The sequence below is a fragment of the Antrostomus carolinensis genome, unplaced genomic scaffold (assembly GCF_000700745.2).
Source record: "Antrostomus carolinensis isolate BGI_N321 unplaced genomic scaffold, ASM70074v2 scaffold19362, whole genome shotgun sequence".
NCBI classification, from domain to species: domain Eukaryota; kingdom Metazoa; phylum Chordata; class Aves; order Caprimulgiformes; family Caprimulgidae; genus Antrostomus; species Antrostomus carolinensis.
The window spans coordinates 11,237-32,412 of record NW_010301813.1 but is presented as its reverse complement, the minus strand read 5'-3'; the positions used below and the strand labels follow the sequence as shown (position 1 = coordinate 32,412).

At 41.3% G+C, this 21,176-nt stretch overlaps 1 protein-coding gene across 1 annotated transcript in view; it reads left to right on the top strand.

Annotated features, from left to right (window-relative positions):
- Window positions 1–1,022: 1,022 nt before the first annotated feature.
- Window positions 1,023–21,176, top strand: part of LOC104521571 (ankyrin-3) — a gene marked incomplete at its 5' end in the record, with an annotated part of 24,660 nt that continues 4,506 nt past the window's right edge. Inside the window, 4 exons of the mRNA XM_010163616.1 lie at window positions 1,023–1,166; window positions 3,529–4,201; window positions 5,809–6,187; window positions 21,015–21,107. Of these exons, the coding sequence (XP_010161918.1) occupies window positions 1,023–1,166; window positions 3,529–4,201; window positions 5,809–6,187; window positions 21,015–21,083 (1,265 nt within the window). The remainder of the gene's footprint in view (window positions 1,167–3,528; window positions 4,202–5,808; window positions 6,188–21,014; window positions 21,108–21,176) is intronic.

Sequence of the window (21,176 nt, the reverse complement as noted above, 5' to 3'; positions counted from 1 at the left end):
GGTGGGGGTCGGTTATATTTTTACCAGAAGTTGGAAAAGTGTCATATTTATTCAGTATATATGCAGAAGGAAATAATCTCTTCTCCACATCCATAATTGATAGGACAAGTAATGAACTTAAATTCCAGTAAAGAAAATATTAGGGAAAACTTTCCAATAACAAGGAATATGAACCATGGAAACAGGCTGCCTGGAAAAGCTAGGTAGTCTCACAGTACTGCAGGTCATAAGAAAAGGCTTAACCTCCTTCTGTGAGGAATGATGGAGACAGTGATTCTGCACTGATTCTGCTGATTTTATCTGTGTATTTCACTTGAATTGCTCAAATGGAAAGAGAGGTTTTGATTTTTGTGTTAAGTCAATAGTGTTTGTTACTTTTCTCTAATCCACACACTCCTCCGCAGTATTTGCGTCTACTTTGATCTCTTTCACTGTAAAAGTTATTTCCAGTATTGCTGTGTTCTCACTACAAGATTACTGTAAATGAGATTTCACGATGTACTGCATGAATAGCCTTACGTGCATTATTACCTACATGGCTACCTACTCTGTTGTTCCTTGAAACAGAATGGTAAAAGGATTTTTACACTCCTTTTATGCTCCAGTAAAAGGATATTTGTTTCAGTAGTAAGTAAATATGTTCTTTAAGAACTCTCTGACCTTATTCTTTGTGCCTTTTGTGTTGTAATATGATTATACTTGGGGAGGAGGGAAGACTCTTAATAGATGTATATCTTGAATAAAAGGCAGCACCATGACTACTTAGAAAAATGATGGGGTTTGCTAGAACCAAAGACATTGGGACAGAAACATATGCCAACAATTTCTAATAAAATATAGAATAATTATAATATTAAATTATTACAATAATCATTATACATAATATTATATATTGTAATAATAAATATTATAATAATATATAAATTTATAATTTATAATGCAATGTAAATGTAACTGAGAAAGATGATTACACAGTTCTGCAATGCTGAACTTTTTTCTGACGTGTCTTATTTGTTTTTCAGCTGATGCCTTAACTGCTGTATTGACAAAAATTAATCGAATAGATATCGTGACCCTGTTGGAAGGACCAATATTTGATTATGGAAATATTTCAGGCACCAGAAGTTTTGCAGATGAAAATAATGTTTTTCATGATCCCATTGATGGTAATTGAATTCCATGGTCATATTTAGTTCAGTGACATGTCCAATAACACAATAACATTGTATAAATTAGACTTTAAAAAAGGGCAATAAGTTCTACATAAATAATCATTTTTAATGTTGAAGGGTTTTTCCTCTCCTAAAGCGCACTCATGGTATGGTACATAGGTTGCACATAATATCTCAAAGAATAAGCCCAGGATCCCACAAATGTGTGCCTGAGTAAGCTTGTTCCTACCAGCCTCAGTGTCAGTTGACAAGACTTGAATGTTTTTCTCCCGCAATAGTTGTGCTTTGAGGTTTGCCCATGTATATTTTTAATGTATTTGGTATTGTATGCTTTTCAGATTACCTAGAAATATATTAATTATTTGGCTTCCTGTCTAGATAAGTAACAGTAAGAATTCTTTGAAGAAAAAAAAGGAAGAACAAGGAAAAAAAAAACCAAACTTAATAATTCCATAGGCTAATAACATGCAATTTACTACCAAGCCTCTTTGAGACAAGTGAACATCAATTACTTTATGATTTGCACTTGCACCATTTCTACAACAGCAGTAGGAAAACAAGAAAAATGTTTTATTAGTGCACAAGAAAGTATCTTTTTCAGTCTACTAATGGGTAAAATTATGTAATCATTTTCACGTGGAAGCTGTACCAACCGAGAACAGAATTGTGCAGATTAATTTTGAGCCAGATTAAAATAATAAATTAAGTTCTGCTTGTAAAACAGAATTGCCATAGGTACTTACTACTTAGCAGTATGTTGAAGATGCTAAATGTTGTTTTTTCTTCTTTTAAATGTTAGTTAACAGGCACTGGGTTGCTACATTCCTTTACTTTGATTTTTGTCACATGTATTATAAATAGTTCCTTACATAAGTAACGCTTCCTTTGGTTTTTGTAATTTGTACAAGTATGTATTGGGCTTTCTCTGTATTTTAGGGGTTTTTTTTTTTCTTTTCTTTAGAGTGTATAAGCTCAGTGTGCCTCCATTATTGAGCAGCATTGCTGGTCATTGAATCATTGCATTACAGAAATAATTTTCTGTTGACATTTTAAGAAAGTTGCTCTTGAAATGTTGCTTGCACCTTTTAGTAGTAGCATCAATGTTTTTATGAAAAAAAATACGCTTCTCTGCAGTTGCTTTCTGTCTCTCCTCTTCTCTGAACCTTCCTCAAGCTTCCTTTCCTCACCAAGACCAGACCACCTTTGCCTTTCTCTCAGCTGATTCAGGAAAGAAAAAAAACCAAACCCTGTTACTGCACCTCCCTTCGCAGGCAGCACAATGTCAAGTTAACCCCATAGCCTGTATTTTCCTTTTGTAGGTTACCCAACCTATTATTTGCTGGAAAGTGAACTTCAGATTTTGTTGTCATTTTAATGTTTATATTCAGTTTAATCCTTTTGTATGGTCTTCCCATGTTTTCATAATTTTTCTTTTCTTTTCTCTCTTTATTTGATCAGTGTATCTGATTGTACCCATGTCACCAAGATCGCCTCTCTCTCCAAGATCACCAAGATCTCCTTACTCACCACAATCCTCTCACCTGTATAAGTTTACTGTACCTGAAATATTCATATAGCTCTCCTTTGTTGTGCTTGTGTTCTTTTATCCCTATAACTTCCTTTTTTAGTTGTTTTTGGTTGTTTTTTGTTGGTTTTTTTTTAATCCTACTGTGTATTTAGATCTACTATTCTTTAGTATCCTCGTTAGGATCCATTTCTTTTCCTCTTTCTTTAACTATTCCATTCTTGTGGCTCTGTGGTTAAATTGGAGATATACATTAGTAGCACTGTATTGCTGGTATTGTTTATTTTTATATAAAAGTATATAAAAAATGTGGACCTGTTTCAGAAATCATGCCTACTGACAAAAAAGTGGCTGTCCTATGATCTACTTCTATCTTTAAAATCTACTTATTAAACTTCCAAATTAAAAAAAACAAACAAACAAAAAAAAAAAAACTGGGAAAGAAATAGTTACACAATATGGCTGGAAGAGATTGTATTGGATATAAGGGGACAACCACCCTTGTCCACATTTGATTTATTGCATGCTCATAAGCCAATCTGCTATAGCTTGAAAATGTTAAAATGGCTGCAGAAACAATTGCTGCAATCTTTACAGACTATTTACAAAATAGTCAAAAGTACTGGTTTCACTGTGCTAGTCACTGGCAGTACTCACTTTTTGTTCCATCTGTTTAGGGCAAAGTAAAGAAATCCATCGGAACTGCATTTGTTCTTATACACCTGCACCTCATATGTTTCATACTTTAAGTAATTCATGAATCATTTGACATTTGCTTATTTGTTGCTCCATGCTTCATCCCAGTCAGTCCAAATGTGCTGTTTTCCTTAGGTTATCCCACCCTTCAAGTGGAACTGGAAACTCCCACTGGGTTGCGCTTCGTGCCACCCACCCCTTTCCATCAGGACGATTTCTTTAGCGACACCTCTAGCCTAGAGTCACCCCTTAGAACTCCCAGTAGACTGAGTGACGTGTTAGTGACCTCCCAGGGACACGTAGATGGTACAGCAGCAGCACCGCCAGTGGTGACTGAAGAAGACACTTCACTGGACGACAGCAAACTTGATTTCTCAGTACCTAGAGAAGGAACACCTAAAGATATTTCCATAGGCGAGAGCCAGTTGGAGGAAGTGGACCTTAAAGATTTTCCACGGTATCTTGGTAGTTATGGCGGGATATCAAAAGATGCTAAAGAAAGGCAGAGTGAAGAGACTAGTAAAACAGGAGTAAGGACTGAACAGCCTGAGAGAGAAAAGTCTGGTACTGATGAGGAGATGACAGAAGAAAAGCTTAAATCTCTGTTTGAGGACATTCATCTGGAAGAAGGAGCTGAGTCTGAGGAGATGACGGAAGAAAGAGTATGGTCAATTCTTAAAGATGTTCAACAAGCAGAACGTGAAATGTCTTCAATTACAGGTTGGCAGCCTGACTCGTCAAGTGTCACCGAGACACCAACATCGGGACGCAGAATAGGTGGTAGCCTGCTAGATCGCTTGGATGATAGGTGAGCATCTTTGTGTGAGAGTGTGTGTGTGTAAGCAAGCCTTCCAATGATGCTTTTACCTCCAGAAACAACACTGAGGCTGCTGTTCCACTGTTCTATGAGAATATGTATATATGCATATATATATATGTATATTTATGTAAAAGGAAACCTAACAATTTACTTGATTTGGCCTCAGACATAGTTGTCTTTAAAAATGCATATTTATCAGGTTTCATTCTTAATATTGGTATTTCAGAATTAGTTTATGTTATGTTTAGCGGATAATGCTACTTTTCATGTTATCTTGTGTGTTTCCATTTTTAATTAATCTAAGTGATGCATAGATGTAACTGGAATTGAGGACTATAAAATGTACATTATCTGAAACTAGGGTACTACATTACTCTTATTTCTCAAGTACCTTTTTAGCAGTCATCCTTTTCATTGCATCTCTTTTCTTTCCCTCAGATAGTCATTACTTTTTCCATAAGCCTGTCTTTGTCTTGAACATGGCTCCCATGATTACTAATTGAAGGAGCCAGGTCTGCATGAGCTGTAAATCAGCAGAGAATGATTATCTGCAGAGTGATCATTTGTCTGTCAGCAGTTTACATCCTTTGCAGCTTTGACTATGGATGTTTTAAGGTTCTAGGTAGCATTAGATACCTCTTACTGAATCCAGTGGGAATTTGGCCACTGATTTCAGCAGTATGATTGTCTTTCAGGACTGTAAAGCACTTGATCTACTGTTGATGTGATTTCTGTTAAGCAAGCATTGTTATTCTGCATTTTATATTCTGTTAAATTAGTAAAATAGATCACTTCCAGAAGTAAAAGAGCTTCCTTAAGAAGATAGCATACCCATTTCTAACTAGATGAATTCAATTTGCTATCTTTTGTAAGAGTTGTGCCAGCAAAAATCTATAGTATTTTCATGCTTACAATCATAGTGCTTATCTGAAAGCAAGCAAAAATGCAAAAAAAAACCAAAAACAAAAGAAAACTGCATCAGAAGTAAAGGTTAAACCTGTCCGTAGGTAATCTGGGGCAAAATTTTGGTCAGCTTTCTCTCTTGTAGCAACCTTTCTTGCATTTGGCTTTGTGTGTTATTGAGGCTTTGCACTGTCTAAGGACTTATTTTCAGATAGCAATATTTTTAAAAAGGTGTGACTTATCTGGAGTACAGATTGGGGGAAAAATAATGTTTGTTATTTGGTCATTACTGGTGATTGCATGGTAGCAGATACTTTGATCACCTCCTTGGTTAGAGAGCAGATTAAAGAATTAGTGCCTCGGGGATTTATCTTATGATTATATGTTAGGAAATGGTAGGTTTTGTGTATTTTTCTTTCTCCTTCCCCCTTGCCAAGTGGAATGGGATTAACATAAAATATTTGGCCTTGTTTCCAGTGTTCACCGTATTCTCATTGCTTCTGAAAAGAGACCATAATGCAGAAGACAAGGCTATTAAATAGACTGATGTTTGCAAGCTGAATTTAAAATTTTACTTTTTTCTGCCTGAAATGTATGTGCTAAGAAGGAAGACTCAGTAAGAAGCTCAGTGCTTTGCCCTCCTGTGTGCAATTTAAGCACTGAATGGCTATTCCTTTTTCTTTTTCTTGTAGCTTGGACCAAGGTAGGGATTCTGTAACCTCATATGTCAAAGGAGAAGCGGGAAAGCCAGAAACAAATGGAAGCCTCTCTGAATCCACAGCAGAGGCAAAAACAAAATCCTACATCCAGGAATCTTTAAATGATGTGGGAAAACAGAGTGACAAAGAAGCCCTGAAAACAAAGCCCCAAATTTCAACTGGTACTGATGAGCAAACGTTATCATCAACAGCATATCAGAAATCTTTGGAAGAGACTAGCAAGCCAACAACAGAAGGCAACAAAACATCTGTGCCTGTCAGTGTGAAGAAGATGAACTGGAGTACTTCTGAGGATGGCAAGCCAAGAACAAGCATCCAAGAGGAGGAGGGAGTAGTAATGTCTGAACAGAAGGTACAGTATGTCCTGTAATTATTAACTGTGTGAGGAGTTCCTGTTGCTTGACATAATTTTTTGTAAGACCTGTAATGTTGTTTGTGGCAGGGTTTCTTTTTAAAAAAAAAAAAAATCTTCTTTTATGCCTTTTATATTTATTGCTAAATTAAGAAAAATGGAAGTTAGTGGAAATTTATATTCTGTGGTGTGAATAGAATCAGCCATAGTCTGGGCAGGCAGAGGAGCCAAGCCGGGCTGTGTAATCCTCTGTGTGAGTAACCCTGAGCTCTGGAAGAGGTCAGAGCGGCTTCTAGCACTGCTGTCCCACATCATTGCGGAACAGACCATTTTCCTGCCCTGACATACCACCTGTGCAAACACTGCCAAACAGCTCTGCTATCCTTCATCTGTTTCCATAAGGTGATGTCAGCAGTGTCCTTCTTTTTGTGACACTGAAGTGAGCAAGGAGATATAAGGACTCTTCAGCCCCTATCTTGCCCTTCATTTCTACCCTGCTTGGCTTGAGCATCCTTAACTGCAGAACCTCAGTTATAAGTTGTTTTCTGACAATGAAGATTTGAACAGCTTTCTCAGAGGCTTGAATTTATTTCCCAGAAGCTTGAAAGTAAAGTTGGTTTAAAGAATGGCTTATAGCCTTGTAGCTGCGTGCACCTCACAGCCCAGCAGTGGGAACCAGACTGAAAAAGGGAATTGCAGAGTTTCTTCTGCATTCCTCTCTCTTCTAAGATTGTATTTTCCTGAGCGTAATACAGGAGGAGATTATAACTTCTGGAAGCAAGGCATTTCAGGATAATTAATTCTACATGATATAGCTTTTTTTTTATTGTAGCACAATAAAAATGTTGGCTGTGGTGGGCTGCAATAAATCATTCAGGTTTAAATTAGTTAATTTTAAACTATTATTTCGATTATACAACCAAGAGTTCTTTTATTAGATGGTAACGTAATCAGTGTCAGCAGTCATGCAGCATATGATTGTTATTATCTTGTTATTAATTCGTGACACAGTTGAAGCAGCAAAGATCTTTCCTAATGTTCACTAATTACTGGAATACTCAAAAAATGTAAGAGCCCTCTGCAAAGGCAGTTAAAGACAGATGGCAGAGTTCCTTAAGTGTCGGTAGGCTTTGGAGCAGGCCCTGGGCTGATATAATTAGGCTCAGTTTAAATCACAGAATCACAGAATGTTAGGGATTGGAAGGGACCTCAAAAGATCATCTAGTCCAAGTCCCCTACCAGAGCAGGATCACCTACAGTAGGTCACACGTGAACACATCCAGGCAGGATTTGAATGTCTCCAAAGGAGGAGACTGCACAACGTCTCGGGGCAGCCTGTTCCAGTGGCCTGTCACTCTCACAGTGAAAAAGTTTTTCCTTATCTTTACATGGAACCTCCTATGCTCCAGCTTGCACCCATTGCCCCTTGTCCTACCGTTGGACATCACTGACAAGAGCCTGACTCCATCCTCCTGACATTCGCCCTTTACGTACTTATAAACTTTAATGAGGTCACCCCTCAGTCTCCTCTTCTCCAAACTAAAGAGACCCAACTCCCTCAGCCTTTCCTCATCAGGGAAATGTTCCACTCCCTTAATCATCTTTGTGGCTCTGTGCTGGACTCTCCCAAGCAGTTCCCTGTCCTTCTTGAACTGTGGGGCCCAGAACTGGACCCAATATTCCAGATGTGGCCTCACCAGGGCAGAGTAGAGGGGGAGGAGAACCTCTCTCGACCTACTAACCACACCCCTTCTAATGCACCCCAGGATGCCATTGGCCTTCCTGGCCACGAGGGCACAGTGCTGGCTCATGGTCATCCTGCTGTCCACCAGGACCCCCAGGTCCATTTCCCCTACGCTACTCTCCAACAGGTCTGTCCCCAGCCTATACTGGTACATGGGGTTGTTCTTTCCAAGATGCAAGACTCTACACTTGCCCTTGTTGTATTTCACTAAATTTCTCCCTGCCCAGCTCTCCAGCCTGTCCAGGTCTCACTGGATGGCAGCACAGCCTTCTGGCGTGTCAGCCACTCCTCCCTGCTTTGTACCATCAGCAAACTTGCTGACAGTGCGCTCTGTTCCCTCATCCAGGTCATTGATGAATATATTGAATAGTACTGGTCCCAGTACCGACCTCTGAGGGACTCCACTAGACACAGGCCTCCAACTAGACTCTGTCCCATTGACCACAACTCTCTGACTTCTTCCTTTCAAGCAATTCACAATAAATGCAGGGATAAGTGTAGATTCACACTGCAACATGCTGAGGGTGTGCACCCTCAGTGCTACGCTTCCCCCTCTGGATTCCCATCAGTGAGAAGATAAGTTGTCATCCACTATTGTGTGCTCTTTGCTTTTGGATATCCCATCTGGATTGGGAAGAATAACCATGTGCTTTTTGCACTACTTTTGCTTTATCGGTAAAGGGTGATAATCTTATCTTCTAAATAACAAGGTTTTTTATAGACATGGTCTTCTAATAAACTGGTACCAGAAAATAATGTGATCTCTAAACGTGGATCTCTCACAAAGCCTGAATGGGCAACAGACTAGTGTTTGTTAGAGTGACAACAAGAATTGCTTCTAATATCTTGTTGATATTTCTTCAAGAATATCTTCTAATCTAATGTAACTTGAAGTCAATATCACAGTCCATGGTGAGACACTTCTTGTGCTGTCATGAAAACAGAAAGAGAATTTCAACTGCAGACTTTCTGCAAGGTGCTCTTCAGAAATTATTCATAAAGAGAAAAGTACGATCGAAACATTTATTTATGTAGAAAGAAAGGGGGAACAAAATAAAATTACTTCTCAAAGAAAGAAGTTTTTTCTATGACCCATTGGGAAAGAGCTAAGAAATGATAGACATCCACCTGCAGGGTGAGGGCTGAGTCAGTGTTTTGGCACACAGTTTGCAACAGGAGATAAACTCAGACAATTGATATTGGGCTGCTGCCTGGTGATGTGGATGAAACAAATTGCTGGCTTCATCCCAAGTCCACAGAAATGTCCAAAAGTTTACAAAAGCAGTGCAGTGACAGTCTAAGCCATATGATTCTCTACAAATGCTCAAACATCAGATTCCACTGATCTTTTTAAATGAGAGGAGTACAGCACAGTTGCTCTATTACCACAAAGAGGGTGATGTCCACCGCATGGTCAAAGTGACTTCCAGGGTCAGAATTCCTTCACAAATAAACCACTGGAAGCTGTATATTAATAGTAACTCTTCCTCCAAAACCTTCATGCCCTCTGGGAATCTTCTTCTACTTCTTACAACTTCTTTACAATAGGGTTGAACTATAATTTTTTTATATATGTGTTTGGCTAGTGTCAGAGGACAGCAGGAGACTTTGCAAGGAGATGAATACTGTTATCCTGCCCTAAATTCTTTTTGTTACATAGTCCTTCTCTCCTTCACCCAACTATGCCTACTCTTATTTTACACAAAATTTCTAAGAAATACTTCTTGTTTGGGTTGTCTTGGGCCAGATTCAAAAAGAGAAACAGAAATGCAGCTAGCAGTATCCACTATTCATGGCTTTTAAATCAGTTTTCAGCTGTCACTGAGTAATTGTTGAGAAAATTTTCAAATTTCTCTATTCAGAAAAAGGTTCAGCCAAACATCATGTGAGAAGAGCCTCTGTCCATCACACATATAGGTATGAAGCCCTCCGCCAGACATGTGCACACAGAGCTGCTCAGCCCCAAAGCTGAGGAGTTCCTTGGGTTTTGAAGGGGAAATCATAGGGGCTGTCAGAAGGTGCAAGGACAGAGTAGACATCTGTCTGTGGCTGTGGTACCTCCCGACACCGAGACCAGCGTCAGGCTGTTCCCCCTTGCCCTGAGCTGAGGTCTACCAGTTCCCTTCTTAAAAATGCAAAATGATTGTACTTCACACTACTGTTTTGCTGCTTAAAAGCAGATAAACACTGATCAGGAAAACCATTTACATGAAGTAGTTCTTCAAAATGCTTATTTGCTATCTTCTGTGTGGAGGAGCTCCACTGAATCTTTCTGTGTGACTGTCTTCTTTCTTTGTGAGGGAATTCACTTCCCATACCTTGTAAATCCATACAATTTGTTTGAAACATTAATTTTTGAGGAGAAAAAAAAAGCAAGCAGTTATGGAAAAGTTTTTTTGTACACAAAATTTTTTTAACAACTATGGAAGATTTAGAAATTCCACAGGTCAGACGCATTCCAAATACCATTTTCTCAGACTTAATAGCTGCTGAGATATTCCATACCTGGTATACTTCTCAAGCTACAGCATGCTAAGGAGCAAAAAGGCTTCCTCCCACCATATACATCAAGAGCAAAACTACGAGTCATTATGTACGCAATAGAGACAGTAAAAACACTGTCCATGATAACCTCTGTTTTCTTCTCCTAGTCCTGATCAGCATGTTCTGTCTTGCAAATGTGCTGTTCAAATGTACTAAAACTGCATTTATTAGGAATGTAGTGACAGTGACAGTGAGATTGAGAGTGATTCGAGCTCAGATGAAGAGCAGAGAATTACTACACGAGTTTATCGACGGCGGTTGATTCTGAAGGTATTTTATGATTTGCATTCCTGAGGCAAGGTTGGCATGGATGTGGGTTTGGACTGCTGTGTCAGAATGTCAGTTCTGGCATACTGGAGTCCCTCTGGTAGTGTGCTTTCCATTACCAGTATGTATTTATAACCAAGTGCTAGGTGACCTTTCCTTGCTTAACCCAGTGGTTTATGGTTGTCTTCTGCTGGAAAAGAACTGTGCTGCATGGCATGTTGTGTCCTTCACTGCCACTGTTTTGCATGGCATCTTAAAGACTACAGCTAGATGCGCTGTGTTGATCTGATGTAGAGCAAAATGAATCGCAGACAGATATCGGTGACATTTTTTTCTTTTTTTCTATTAAAAAAAATAATTTCTGAATTACAAGTTAAAAAATTGCAAGAATGTACAGGAGGGGGTTATAGGAGAATATGAGGCATATAGTCTGGTTGAAACTTGTGGTCCGAAGTGCTCAATGTGTTCTGGAAAACCTCTTCAAAGCAGCAGGTGATCCTTATTTAAAAACTACCAAAGTTAAGAAGAGTCTTTGCATTGCCTTCAGTAGGCTTTATTTAGTATATTTATTTACAGTTGTCCTTTATTTACAGCACAATATACTTTATAAACTGATAGCAATGGCATAGTCATATAAATAATTGCATTTGACCTCATTTTTTGGTCATAGAATATGGCATTATTTGCCTGCAGTGTATAGTGTAAGAAAATAATTCTGCATTGGAAGCTATTATGTTAATCCCTCAGTAACTTACAGGATTTATTAAATTCTTATTAGAAAATCCTGTAGTCAGGACATGAAAAAGACAGCCAGCCACCATAGTCCTATTACAGCACTAGCTGATTTTGCCTAAGATGTAATTGTTAGGAATGATTTGTGACACTCTGATTGCACATATCTATATTGCTGTTATTTGCATGCTTTGTGGAGAAGAATATGCATACAGGCACTGGACCTTTTGTATAATAGGGGTGGCAGCTGTGCTCTGCACAGCTCCTGATCTCTCCAAGGTACAGACACTTTCAGAACAGGTAGGACGAGATTTCGGACTGTCTTCACTCTGAATTTCTCCAGTATGCCAGCTGTGCTCCTGTTTGTGACAAGGCAGGAACTGCAAAAAGGAGCTCAGTAGAAGTGAATGTTTTGTCTGATACCTCAACTCTACAGGTGGAACCTGCTGCTTTCCAGGAAAGGCCCTGGGCAGGTCAGGGTATAACCCTTCATCAGTAACTCCCTCTGCAGATAAGGCACGACTGGTCAGAAACAGAGTGTGGTTTCTGTTTTCAAACGGGGCAGGCAGCCTGTGGGTGAAACAGCCCCTCGAATGCTGGAAGAGCATTTCTGGTAAGACATAAAGTATCCTGTGCTGAAAGTTTTAAAGCCTGCACAGCTGGCCTGTGGTTGAGGTCCCCCACCCAAATTCATGTCTGAACTGTTTTAGTGTCCAGTGGTTTGGAGTCAGGAAAAGTCAGAGTAGAAAAGGGAAATTATGTAAAAGGCAGTCTTCGATTGCTTTCCAAGTACATCTACTGTGTTTAGAGAAAGGCACAGAAAATTGGTTTTAAATGTGGTGGTATAATTTGGGGTTCAACTGTTTGACAGAACAACAGTAAAGCAGTGTCTATAGTACTGTAAGCCGCAGCTAGCGCAGATGCAGGCAGGAGGGTGTGCATGGTGAGTGGAGGCGGCTGAACTTGCTCTGTTGGGAATGTATCTGATCCGAACTGGGTTACAGCTGTACCTGTCTCTTGATTAGAAGATACATGTGATACGTCTGTCATTTTCTGATGATGTATAGCTTCTTTTTTATTCCCCCCTCTGCATCTCAAGAACAAGCTTAGAACAAGAAGAATTTTCAAAGCAGCGATCATCAGGCCTTTCAGAGAAAGAGGTTGACAGTGGAAACAACCATTTCAATAGATACATTTTGATTATGTAAAGTTCATGAAATGGTGGTATGAAATGGAAGAATTGAGCTTTGACATTGATAAGGATCTGGACTTTAATTTTGCATGTTCCTGGGAGCAGAGGTTCCGTTTGGGTGAACTGAAATCACTATGAGAGTGCGCACAAGCTGAGGAACAGCTCCTCGTTCTGGAAAGAGGTGTCAGGATATAGTGCTCAGTGGCACAAAGCAGCAGTCGGGAGCAGCAGACCCTCACCTGCCAGTGCCGGAGTGCCCAGTGAGTGAGCACTGTGCCCGTCCCCACTGCCCCAGTGCTCCTCTCCAAGGCTCACACTGAGCGGGGCTGGCATCACTTGCCTGGAACAGTAGTGAGGGGGCAATCAGGCCCTCCTTCTACTCTTGTGTTTTCTGACACTCCAGGCTAGCCAAATAGTTGTTCAGGGGCGATGCAGAGTAGGAGGCAGAGACATTTTCCCTCCAGCTCTCCCATCCCCAGGCAGCAAGCCTGCCACATGCTGCTAGTGAAATGCCCCAGTGCTTTTCTGCAGTTATGCCTGGACCAAAGGAGTACTTATTCTATATTGTCTTATGTTATGGTCACTTAGGAACCAGCCCTGGAAATCTTTGTTGAGTTTGCATTCTCTGGAATAAAAAAATGGTTTGAACATCTGAAAAGCCTGGACACAGGCTTCATAAATGGATGGTAGTGCTATGCCTGTGCCGTGAGCCCACTCTGCTGGCCTGTGCCAACAGCAGCAGCAGGGAGGGGACAAGGGTGTGTTTGGAAGCTCTGCTGGGCCAAGCTGCACAGGGGACCTGCATCGTTTTACCATAGTGTATAATCATTACTCTCTGTGTGTTGCATTCAGAGCAACAGAGGTGCTCATGTAGCCTGCAGGGATAAAGTTTGGTAATGCCAAAACCTTGAGGATAAATTGAGTCCTGTGGAAAAAAAGACTTTGCTCTGTGGCTCCACAGCTCCTGTCAAAGCTGAGTTGCTTCATTACCTTTGTTCTTCTTTCCCAACTTGTTTTTCCTTTCAGTGCAATTCTGCATTATTGCTAACACAATTATTTCCGTTTAACTGCTACCTTAGTTCTTCTGTCCTGGCCCAAATATGGAGAAAGGCTTTTCTCTCCCGTGGAGGTATTTTCCCAGCAGTCCAAGAGCTGAGTCCTGTCAAGTGTTCAGCACTCTCAAGCACATTCCCATGGGATTTAGCACTTCAGAGGGCTGAGCCCATAAAACCAGACAAACAAGGACTGATGCCCGTTTCCACATGTAATAGGATTGTATTCTAACCTCAAGGTAGTGCAGATGTTTTTGGTTTTGCTTCCTTTCCCCTCTTCTGTTCACAGGGTAGACTGATGGGCTGAGGCATTGCAAAAGAAATGGGGTTTTATGGTAGCACAGGAATGCAAGCAATTAGCACACAAGGGAAAAATAAGAGTGCTGCCACAATGTGCACATTCAGAGCCTGATCCAATGGTCCTTTTATTCAGTCATGACAGAAATCAGTGTCTAATTTTTCATGCTTTTTCAGAGGCTGTAAAATCTTTCATGGGTACAATTTTTTGGCAAAAGCTGTTTAATAAGATTCTTGCCAAAAGGTTTATGGTAGAATTTTGTAATGGAAAGTAAAATAGTTTTCTAAGCAGGGGTTATTCAAATCTGATGTCATTTTGTATCTTGTACTTTTGTTATTTTGTGCCAATTTGTTAAAGATTTATTTGTCTCTTTCTGTGTGTTTTGCCCATGAAACCCCCCATTACCGATTGTGGAGGGTTTGGTTCAGCCTGCACTGGAGGAGTGGTACAGGAGACTGAGCAGCAGTCAGTCAAAACTAGAACCAGCAGCTTTCATTATCTTCTTATTCGGAGGAAATTTATTTATAGAAAGTGAATGTGTGGCCATCCCGTAGGTAAGAAGAATTAAGGGCCTGTGCCCCATGTGAGGCACATGGGAAGCGTTTCCATTTGTGTATTCAGCTGAGTGCAGCCTCTCCGCTGCAGTCCCTCCCAGGCTGGGAGATCTGCAGAGCTCTTCTGCTCCGTAAGTGCCCTCAGCCCGACTTGCCCTTGCCCAATAAGATAGCACAGGGGTGAATTAAAACACAGACCACAAGTGCTGTTACGAGGTCTGTTTATCATGTTGTCCTCCATGCAACAAGCAACAGACCTATCACCCAGCTCCCAGCATTGGACTATACTCTGTCCCATTTGCAGCACCATTTCCTGTCAGGTCTCCTGGGCTTGCCTGTGGGTTTGTTGGGGTTCGCCCCCCTCCCCGCCCCATGGCTTTAGCAATACATCTGCAAACAAGCAAGAACAGACTCAACACAAGTGCAGGCAGAGTTGTGGCATCTGATTAACATCTCCCTGAGTAGGCAGAACTCACTAATGAAAATGACCTTAATGAAAGATGGTTGTTTCTGTTGCCACTGTCACAGAGGCTTGAGACCCCAAGGAGACCGAGGCACAGCTGCTGTTTATGCATCACAAGAATGTGATCTCGAGACTGAAAGGATTCTATCTTGACAGTAGCTTAGGCCAGTAAGGGAAGAGGTCTGAGCACTCTGTACAGCTCCTGTTCCCATTGCAGCATTGCCCCTGGTCTTTGGCGAAATTAAATATTTAGGATATTTCCATCTCGCTTATTACTATCTGCTTTTAAATTCCTTTTTATCCATCTGGGCAAGAGACATCCAGCCTCACCTTTCTTTCTCACTTGTTACAACAACACTAGATGTATAGGAGGAATAAAAGGGACTATTATCCCTCTAGTAACAAAACAAACATGAAAGAAAACCGGAGCTCTGACAAATCTGCAGTGAACTTTGGCACAGTACTGCAGCACTGACTGTGTAACTCCATTTATCTGGAGGTCCCTGGGAACACCCATAATCTGCAAGTAACTGTTAAGAAAATCAGTGGTGCTGGTGGAAGGCTTTGAGGAAGCTGTTCTTTGCTTCTCCTGCCCTGGAGAGCAACAAGGAGAGGATACCAGCTGGTTTTGGCAGGACTACACTCCAGTGAGCAGGGTGACATTAAAGCACTCTGCTTTGCAAAGCTTCCTGGCATGTTCTGGGGCTGAGGCTTGCAGACTGCAGCCTTTGTATGGTTTAGTCCCAGGGATATAACCGAGCTTCCAGTAATCGCGGTATTAAGTTTTCTCGCTGCCTTTCTAAAGCTCTTGGTATTGTGACAGTGATTTTGACCAGTCAAGGGTAAAATGAAGCCCACATAAGTATGATGCAGCAGAAAGAATTTTATTTTTTAGCTGTGATGCAGATGTACCAGCTTTGTGTTTCAAAACAGCTTTTGTTGACAAGGTCATCTAATGTGCCACTCTAACCCAAAGCAGATTTGAGATCTGACAAGTAAAACTGCCAGTGGGGAGGGTTTTGGTTTTTTTCCTAGCAAACATCCGTCTTTATACCCGCATAGGATTAAAACCATCAGTAAATCAGATCTACCTACTGCCAATTGTGAGCCCTCCTGCAATTTTAACTACCCACCAGCAAGAGAATTGTAAAAGCTGGTTTTCACACATGATTACTGCTGAGTATTTACAGCATTTATGTTTAAACTGTGTTAAAGCAGTGTGTAGCTAATTCAAACCCAGGATTCACCATACCTTTAAACCTGGGTTTTCTTCCAGGAGACATCTTTCAGTGCACTGAAATTAATACATTTTTCATTTTAAAGTTGAACACAGTAATTCTCACTAACTTGTTTTAAGGAATAACCTTGGTCGTAGCAGCAGTAAGGCATCAAAGGACCAATACACACAAGCAGTATTGGCGTGCCAGGTAGTCTGGTGACCTTGGTAGTGGCCATGTTGTCTTATTTCTGTTTTTCATGGTTTTTATTGTAGTGGCTTTGGAGACCCTATTCATGAGAGGGAAGCTCTCCATATCTCTGTGCTCTGTGGGTTGGGAGGGAGATCTGGGTTAGGGTTCCCTCCTGTCCCTTAAGGGCACCATGCAGGAGCCCACTGCAGTCTCTGAGCCCCACGGGTGGATGGCCAGGAAAGAAACTGTGCAGCTAGTACCCCATCTGCTATGCCTCCGATTAAAGTATTGAATCTCCGGAACCAGTATTTCCCCTCATTTCATTGTGGCTCGGAAACCCCACAGGTTTCAGTTCCCAAAACCTTTACCCAGTCATCGCCCACTGCCGCAGCAGCAGTCCCCGTGCCATTCTCGTTTCTGCTATCTCGCTCACAAGAAAGGAAGGAGCAGGCTCCTGTCGTTGGGGCCCCACTCACCAGGGGCTCAGCCTCTTTCTTCCCTCCTCCTGCACGTAGCCTGACATCGGTGCTTAGGCAAGCATGTAATTGTTCCTTCCCGTGACGCCTCATCAGAGTTCTTCTGGGGAATGAATTGTACGGGCCCAGCTCTGGCTCCATCTGAAGGCTCCAGCAGCTGTTCCTTCTGCCGTGCTTCCTGTAGGGATGCCACCATGCACAGGTTTGGGGACCTCAGTTAGGTCCCTTCAGTCCCAGGTGTGTCTCTGATGCAGGACCTCATCCTTATATCCCTATGCAGTGACATCTGCCTGGCTGTAGAGTCCACCCTTCTCTCGGCGGTGCTTCCTGAACCATCAAAGTTCAACAAGTTTTACAGTTTATATATAGCCTGTGAAAGCATGGGGAAAAAGACATGTAAAATGTCCAAAACTGGTTAATTCCTTAATTACCAAGTGGTGATTTTGATACAGTTTTCAATAGAAAATCAGCAAAAATTCTGCACTTCTGAATGATGACAAATGCTGACTGGGGGCTTGGTTAGCAGCAGAGCTGCGCTCTTCTCTTCAGTGCACCCCTCTGGCTTCTGCCTGCTGCAGTGCCTCCAAAGCGAGCAAGATGGAAAAGCTTGGCTATAGAAAAGACCACAAATGGCTTGTAAACAAAAGGGAAGGTTTATTTAGTTTAAAGCCTGGAAATAGCACATGAACTTACTGTTACAATGTACATATGGAAAAAGCTATGTTTGTAGGAAAAATGGTTAAAAAAATAAATATGGCATCACTGCATTTATTCATTATGGAACAGTGCCAGGAGCTTATGTAGGCAACTATGTAGTGTATATACCACAGTAAACAAGAATTATATTTGCCCTGTGCTACTTAATGTGTGGAAGCATTATGAAAGCTTGATACTGAGCTGTAATAATCTCATTTCAAATATTATTTTGTTGTTAATATTGATATAACATGTTTAGTACAATGTTTCTTTCTGCTTCCTCCCTCTAGTTGCCCTTTTTTGCATAGTGGATTGAGGGTGAGGGAAGAAGAAAAGTTCTAAGAATATTTTTGTTTGTTTAAAGGCTTATTTGTTTACCTGTGGAAATTTTTCTATAACTAGCCCAGTTAGATTATGATTATATTTGCTTTATTCATATGAAATAAATAAGCACAGACAATGGATATTTTTGAAGCATCAAGTGCAATGCTTACTTCAGCACTCAGGTTTGGAAATATGACTTTATGAGGTAAAATTGTCAAAGTTCTTCTGGAACATAAATTCATGACTGCCAGCTAGCCTTAGACTCTAAAGTAACATCATTTATTTATAATTTGAGCAATAATTCTTGTAGTGGTATTAAGTGACTATCATAGCAGCTAGGAAACTGCTTTTACCTTTGTTTACGCTGGTCCTATAAACTGCTGGTGCTACAAGCAGCAATGGCTGGAGTGCTGAGATCTCAGTATGTCATGCACCAGGCTGCCGAGGCTCCTCGGCAGGTGTTACTGTGCCAGGAAAAGCGTCACGTAAGATACCTTTCTCCACTTGGTAAAAGCTGAGAAGTTTTATCTTTCGTGCATGTGTTTAAGATCTTGTGTTTAGCAAGCTATAGGCAAAGCTGTCTTTTTAAATTTCCCCCACCTTATTTTGGTGTTAGACCATGTTTCTGTGTGCTGGGCACTGAGAAGCTGTGAAAAGCTAATGGGTGTCTGATTACACATCATATAGTCATGAATTTGTGCCTCCATCTCATAGGACTCAAACTGACTGCAAGATGATTTGTTACCCAGAGAGCTTCATGTCATGAATTAGTTAATAAGAACAATGTGCTAGAAGCTCACTACAGGCTTTAAGGACACATTCTGTAGAATAAATGCACAGGTATTGGCATGCTAAATGAGCAAGGCTTTTATACTGTTTGTGTGACATAATGCAATCTTGTTACATAAAGTTGAAGCTAGCATGTGCTTGTTGCTGGGATTGGTGTGGAAATATGTGTGCGTTTGGCAGAATATAGGTTATATTGCTAATCTTATAACATTCTTTAGGGTGAGGAGGCAAAAAACATTCCTGGTGAATCTGTAACAGAAGAACAGTTTACTGATGAAGAAGGCAACGTCATCACAAGAAAAGTAATAATGAATTACATCACTGCTCTGAGTCTTTACATTCAAGTAACTTCTTTTAACATACTTTCTCCCTTTAGAATCTAGGAAAAAAAAAATCGATACTTTTCATGTATTGCTTCCCACAGATCACCCGGAAGGTAGTAAGACGTGTTGTTATCCCCCATGAGAGGAAAGTTGGTGAAATGGTAATGGAATGGGGACTACCAGGAAATAACAGTAGACGTGGAGGGTTGTGTTGACTGCTAGAAAGTGCTGCTAAAGGGCTGGAGGTTTGCATTTAACAAGAAGCCTTGGCAAAGTGCAGTGCTTGCAGTTATTGACAAGTTGTGCGTGTGGGTAATGGGGCAGGGGTCTCTGTGCTGTGTGCGGGCAGGGGCAATGTCAAAGGGTCCCAGCCGAACTCCGTCAGCACAGAAGCATTAAGGTCTGTTTCTGTGCAACAGGCAGCAGGCTTAGACCATAGGTTTGGGGCCTGTTTTGTGCCATCAAGATGAGCTGTGTCTGGGGGTATGGTTAAGCCCTTGCAGAATTTGTGCCTTCCAACCATAGGTATAGTGTGTTGCTTTTTCACCAGCACAAAAGAATGAGCCACAGTCTGGTCCCCCCCAGCCTCTCGCTCACCTGCGTAATACCCCTGTGGTAGTGGAGGTTTGCAGGATTCAGGGGGACATGAACATAGCTAAGATACAGTATAGAGTATACACACCAAGACAGGATTTTGTCCCTGGCAATTAAAATCAAAAGCCCTTCTGCAAGGCTGGACTGTGCCCAGCCTCAGCACCCCCAAAAAGAAGGGAGCGCCAGCGGGAAGGGCAGGCCTGGCACACACCAGCCCCTCTTGCACGGGGCTTTAGGAGTATGGGCAGCCTGTGCCTTGAGTTGTCCTCCATCCCAAGGAGGCCTCGGGGGAATGGGCAGTGCCTCTGGAGACAACTGGCTTCAGGGGAGCTCATGCCTTGTTCCTCAGCGCGTGGCCCTGGGAGGTCTGTGCTCCAGTAAAGTTGTCATTGGGGTTAATGGAATTTTTGTCTGAGTCAAAAACAGAGTCACAGACAAACAAAGATAACAAATAGTCTTTATCTGCTGGTAATTAAAAAAAAAAAAAAAAGATAAAAAAAGGGGAGGGATGACAACACAGAAATAGGAGAGTTGAAACAAACATATTTCCATCCTCTCTTTCACAGTCCTTTGTCAGGGAAAAAACAAATCTTGCCCAGCAAAGGGGAAACATTTTCAATTTGCTGCACCAGATGAGATTACTCGGAAACTACAAATAGTTACAAATACATCAATGCAGATCACCCGGGGGGTAATTCTGCTGACAACCACGCATAAACAGATGCCTTTCTCTGATGTGAATGAGGCCTGTGATTACTGGAGTATTTATTTTTAGATGATTATTGAGCTATTTTTAATGAGCAAAGATGAACTTTATTTTGGGGTTTGCTGTTTTAAAGACACTGAAACCCGCGCTGCTTGTCACTGTCATTGGTTTTACTTCTGCACTGCTTCAGTGGTGGGTTTTGCTGGCTTTCTTCCTCTTCCCTTTACTCCGTTACTAACTTGCTCACTTTAAAGCACAGACATTGTGAAACATCATAACAGCAGCCATGGCCTATTCCGTCAAAATGTCTGCCAATCCCAGCTGACCCAGCAGGCCAGTTGGGAAAGGTGGTTTTCCTTGATGGTGGTGGTGAATCCTGCTGCAGTTGATGGCAGGGGCTCTCCCAAGGGCAGACAGCCCAGGAGCCGTGCTGCAACTGTAGACCTGTGTTTTCTGCTTGAAGATGATATTTCAGGCCTGTGCTTTTGCAGCTCAGCAGAGTGGATAAGTAGATTGTGTGTGCCTTTGAAATGAAGTGTTAATGTGATTTAACTGCTTTTTACTTACCCTGTTACAGCAAGATGTGGAGCCTGTTTTGGAAGCGGGTTTATAATTATGAGCACGCTCTGCAGACTATGTTAATGTTTATATTTTTTCTTTAAAGCAGGGTGAAGCTTATAAGGTTAAGACAAAGAAAGAAGTCAGACACGTGGAGAAGAAAAGTTACTCATGAAAGCTGAAAGCCGACCACTGAATGGTCAGTGTGATCAATTTTCTTCTGTTGCTAAAGGCTTTTGCCAGCACAGCGCTGCGCAGCATGGGGGCC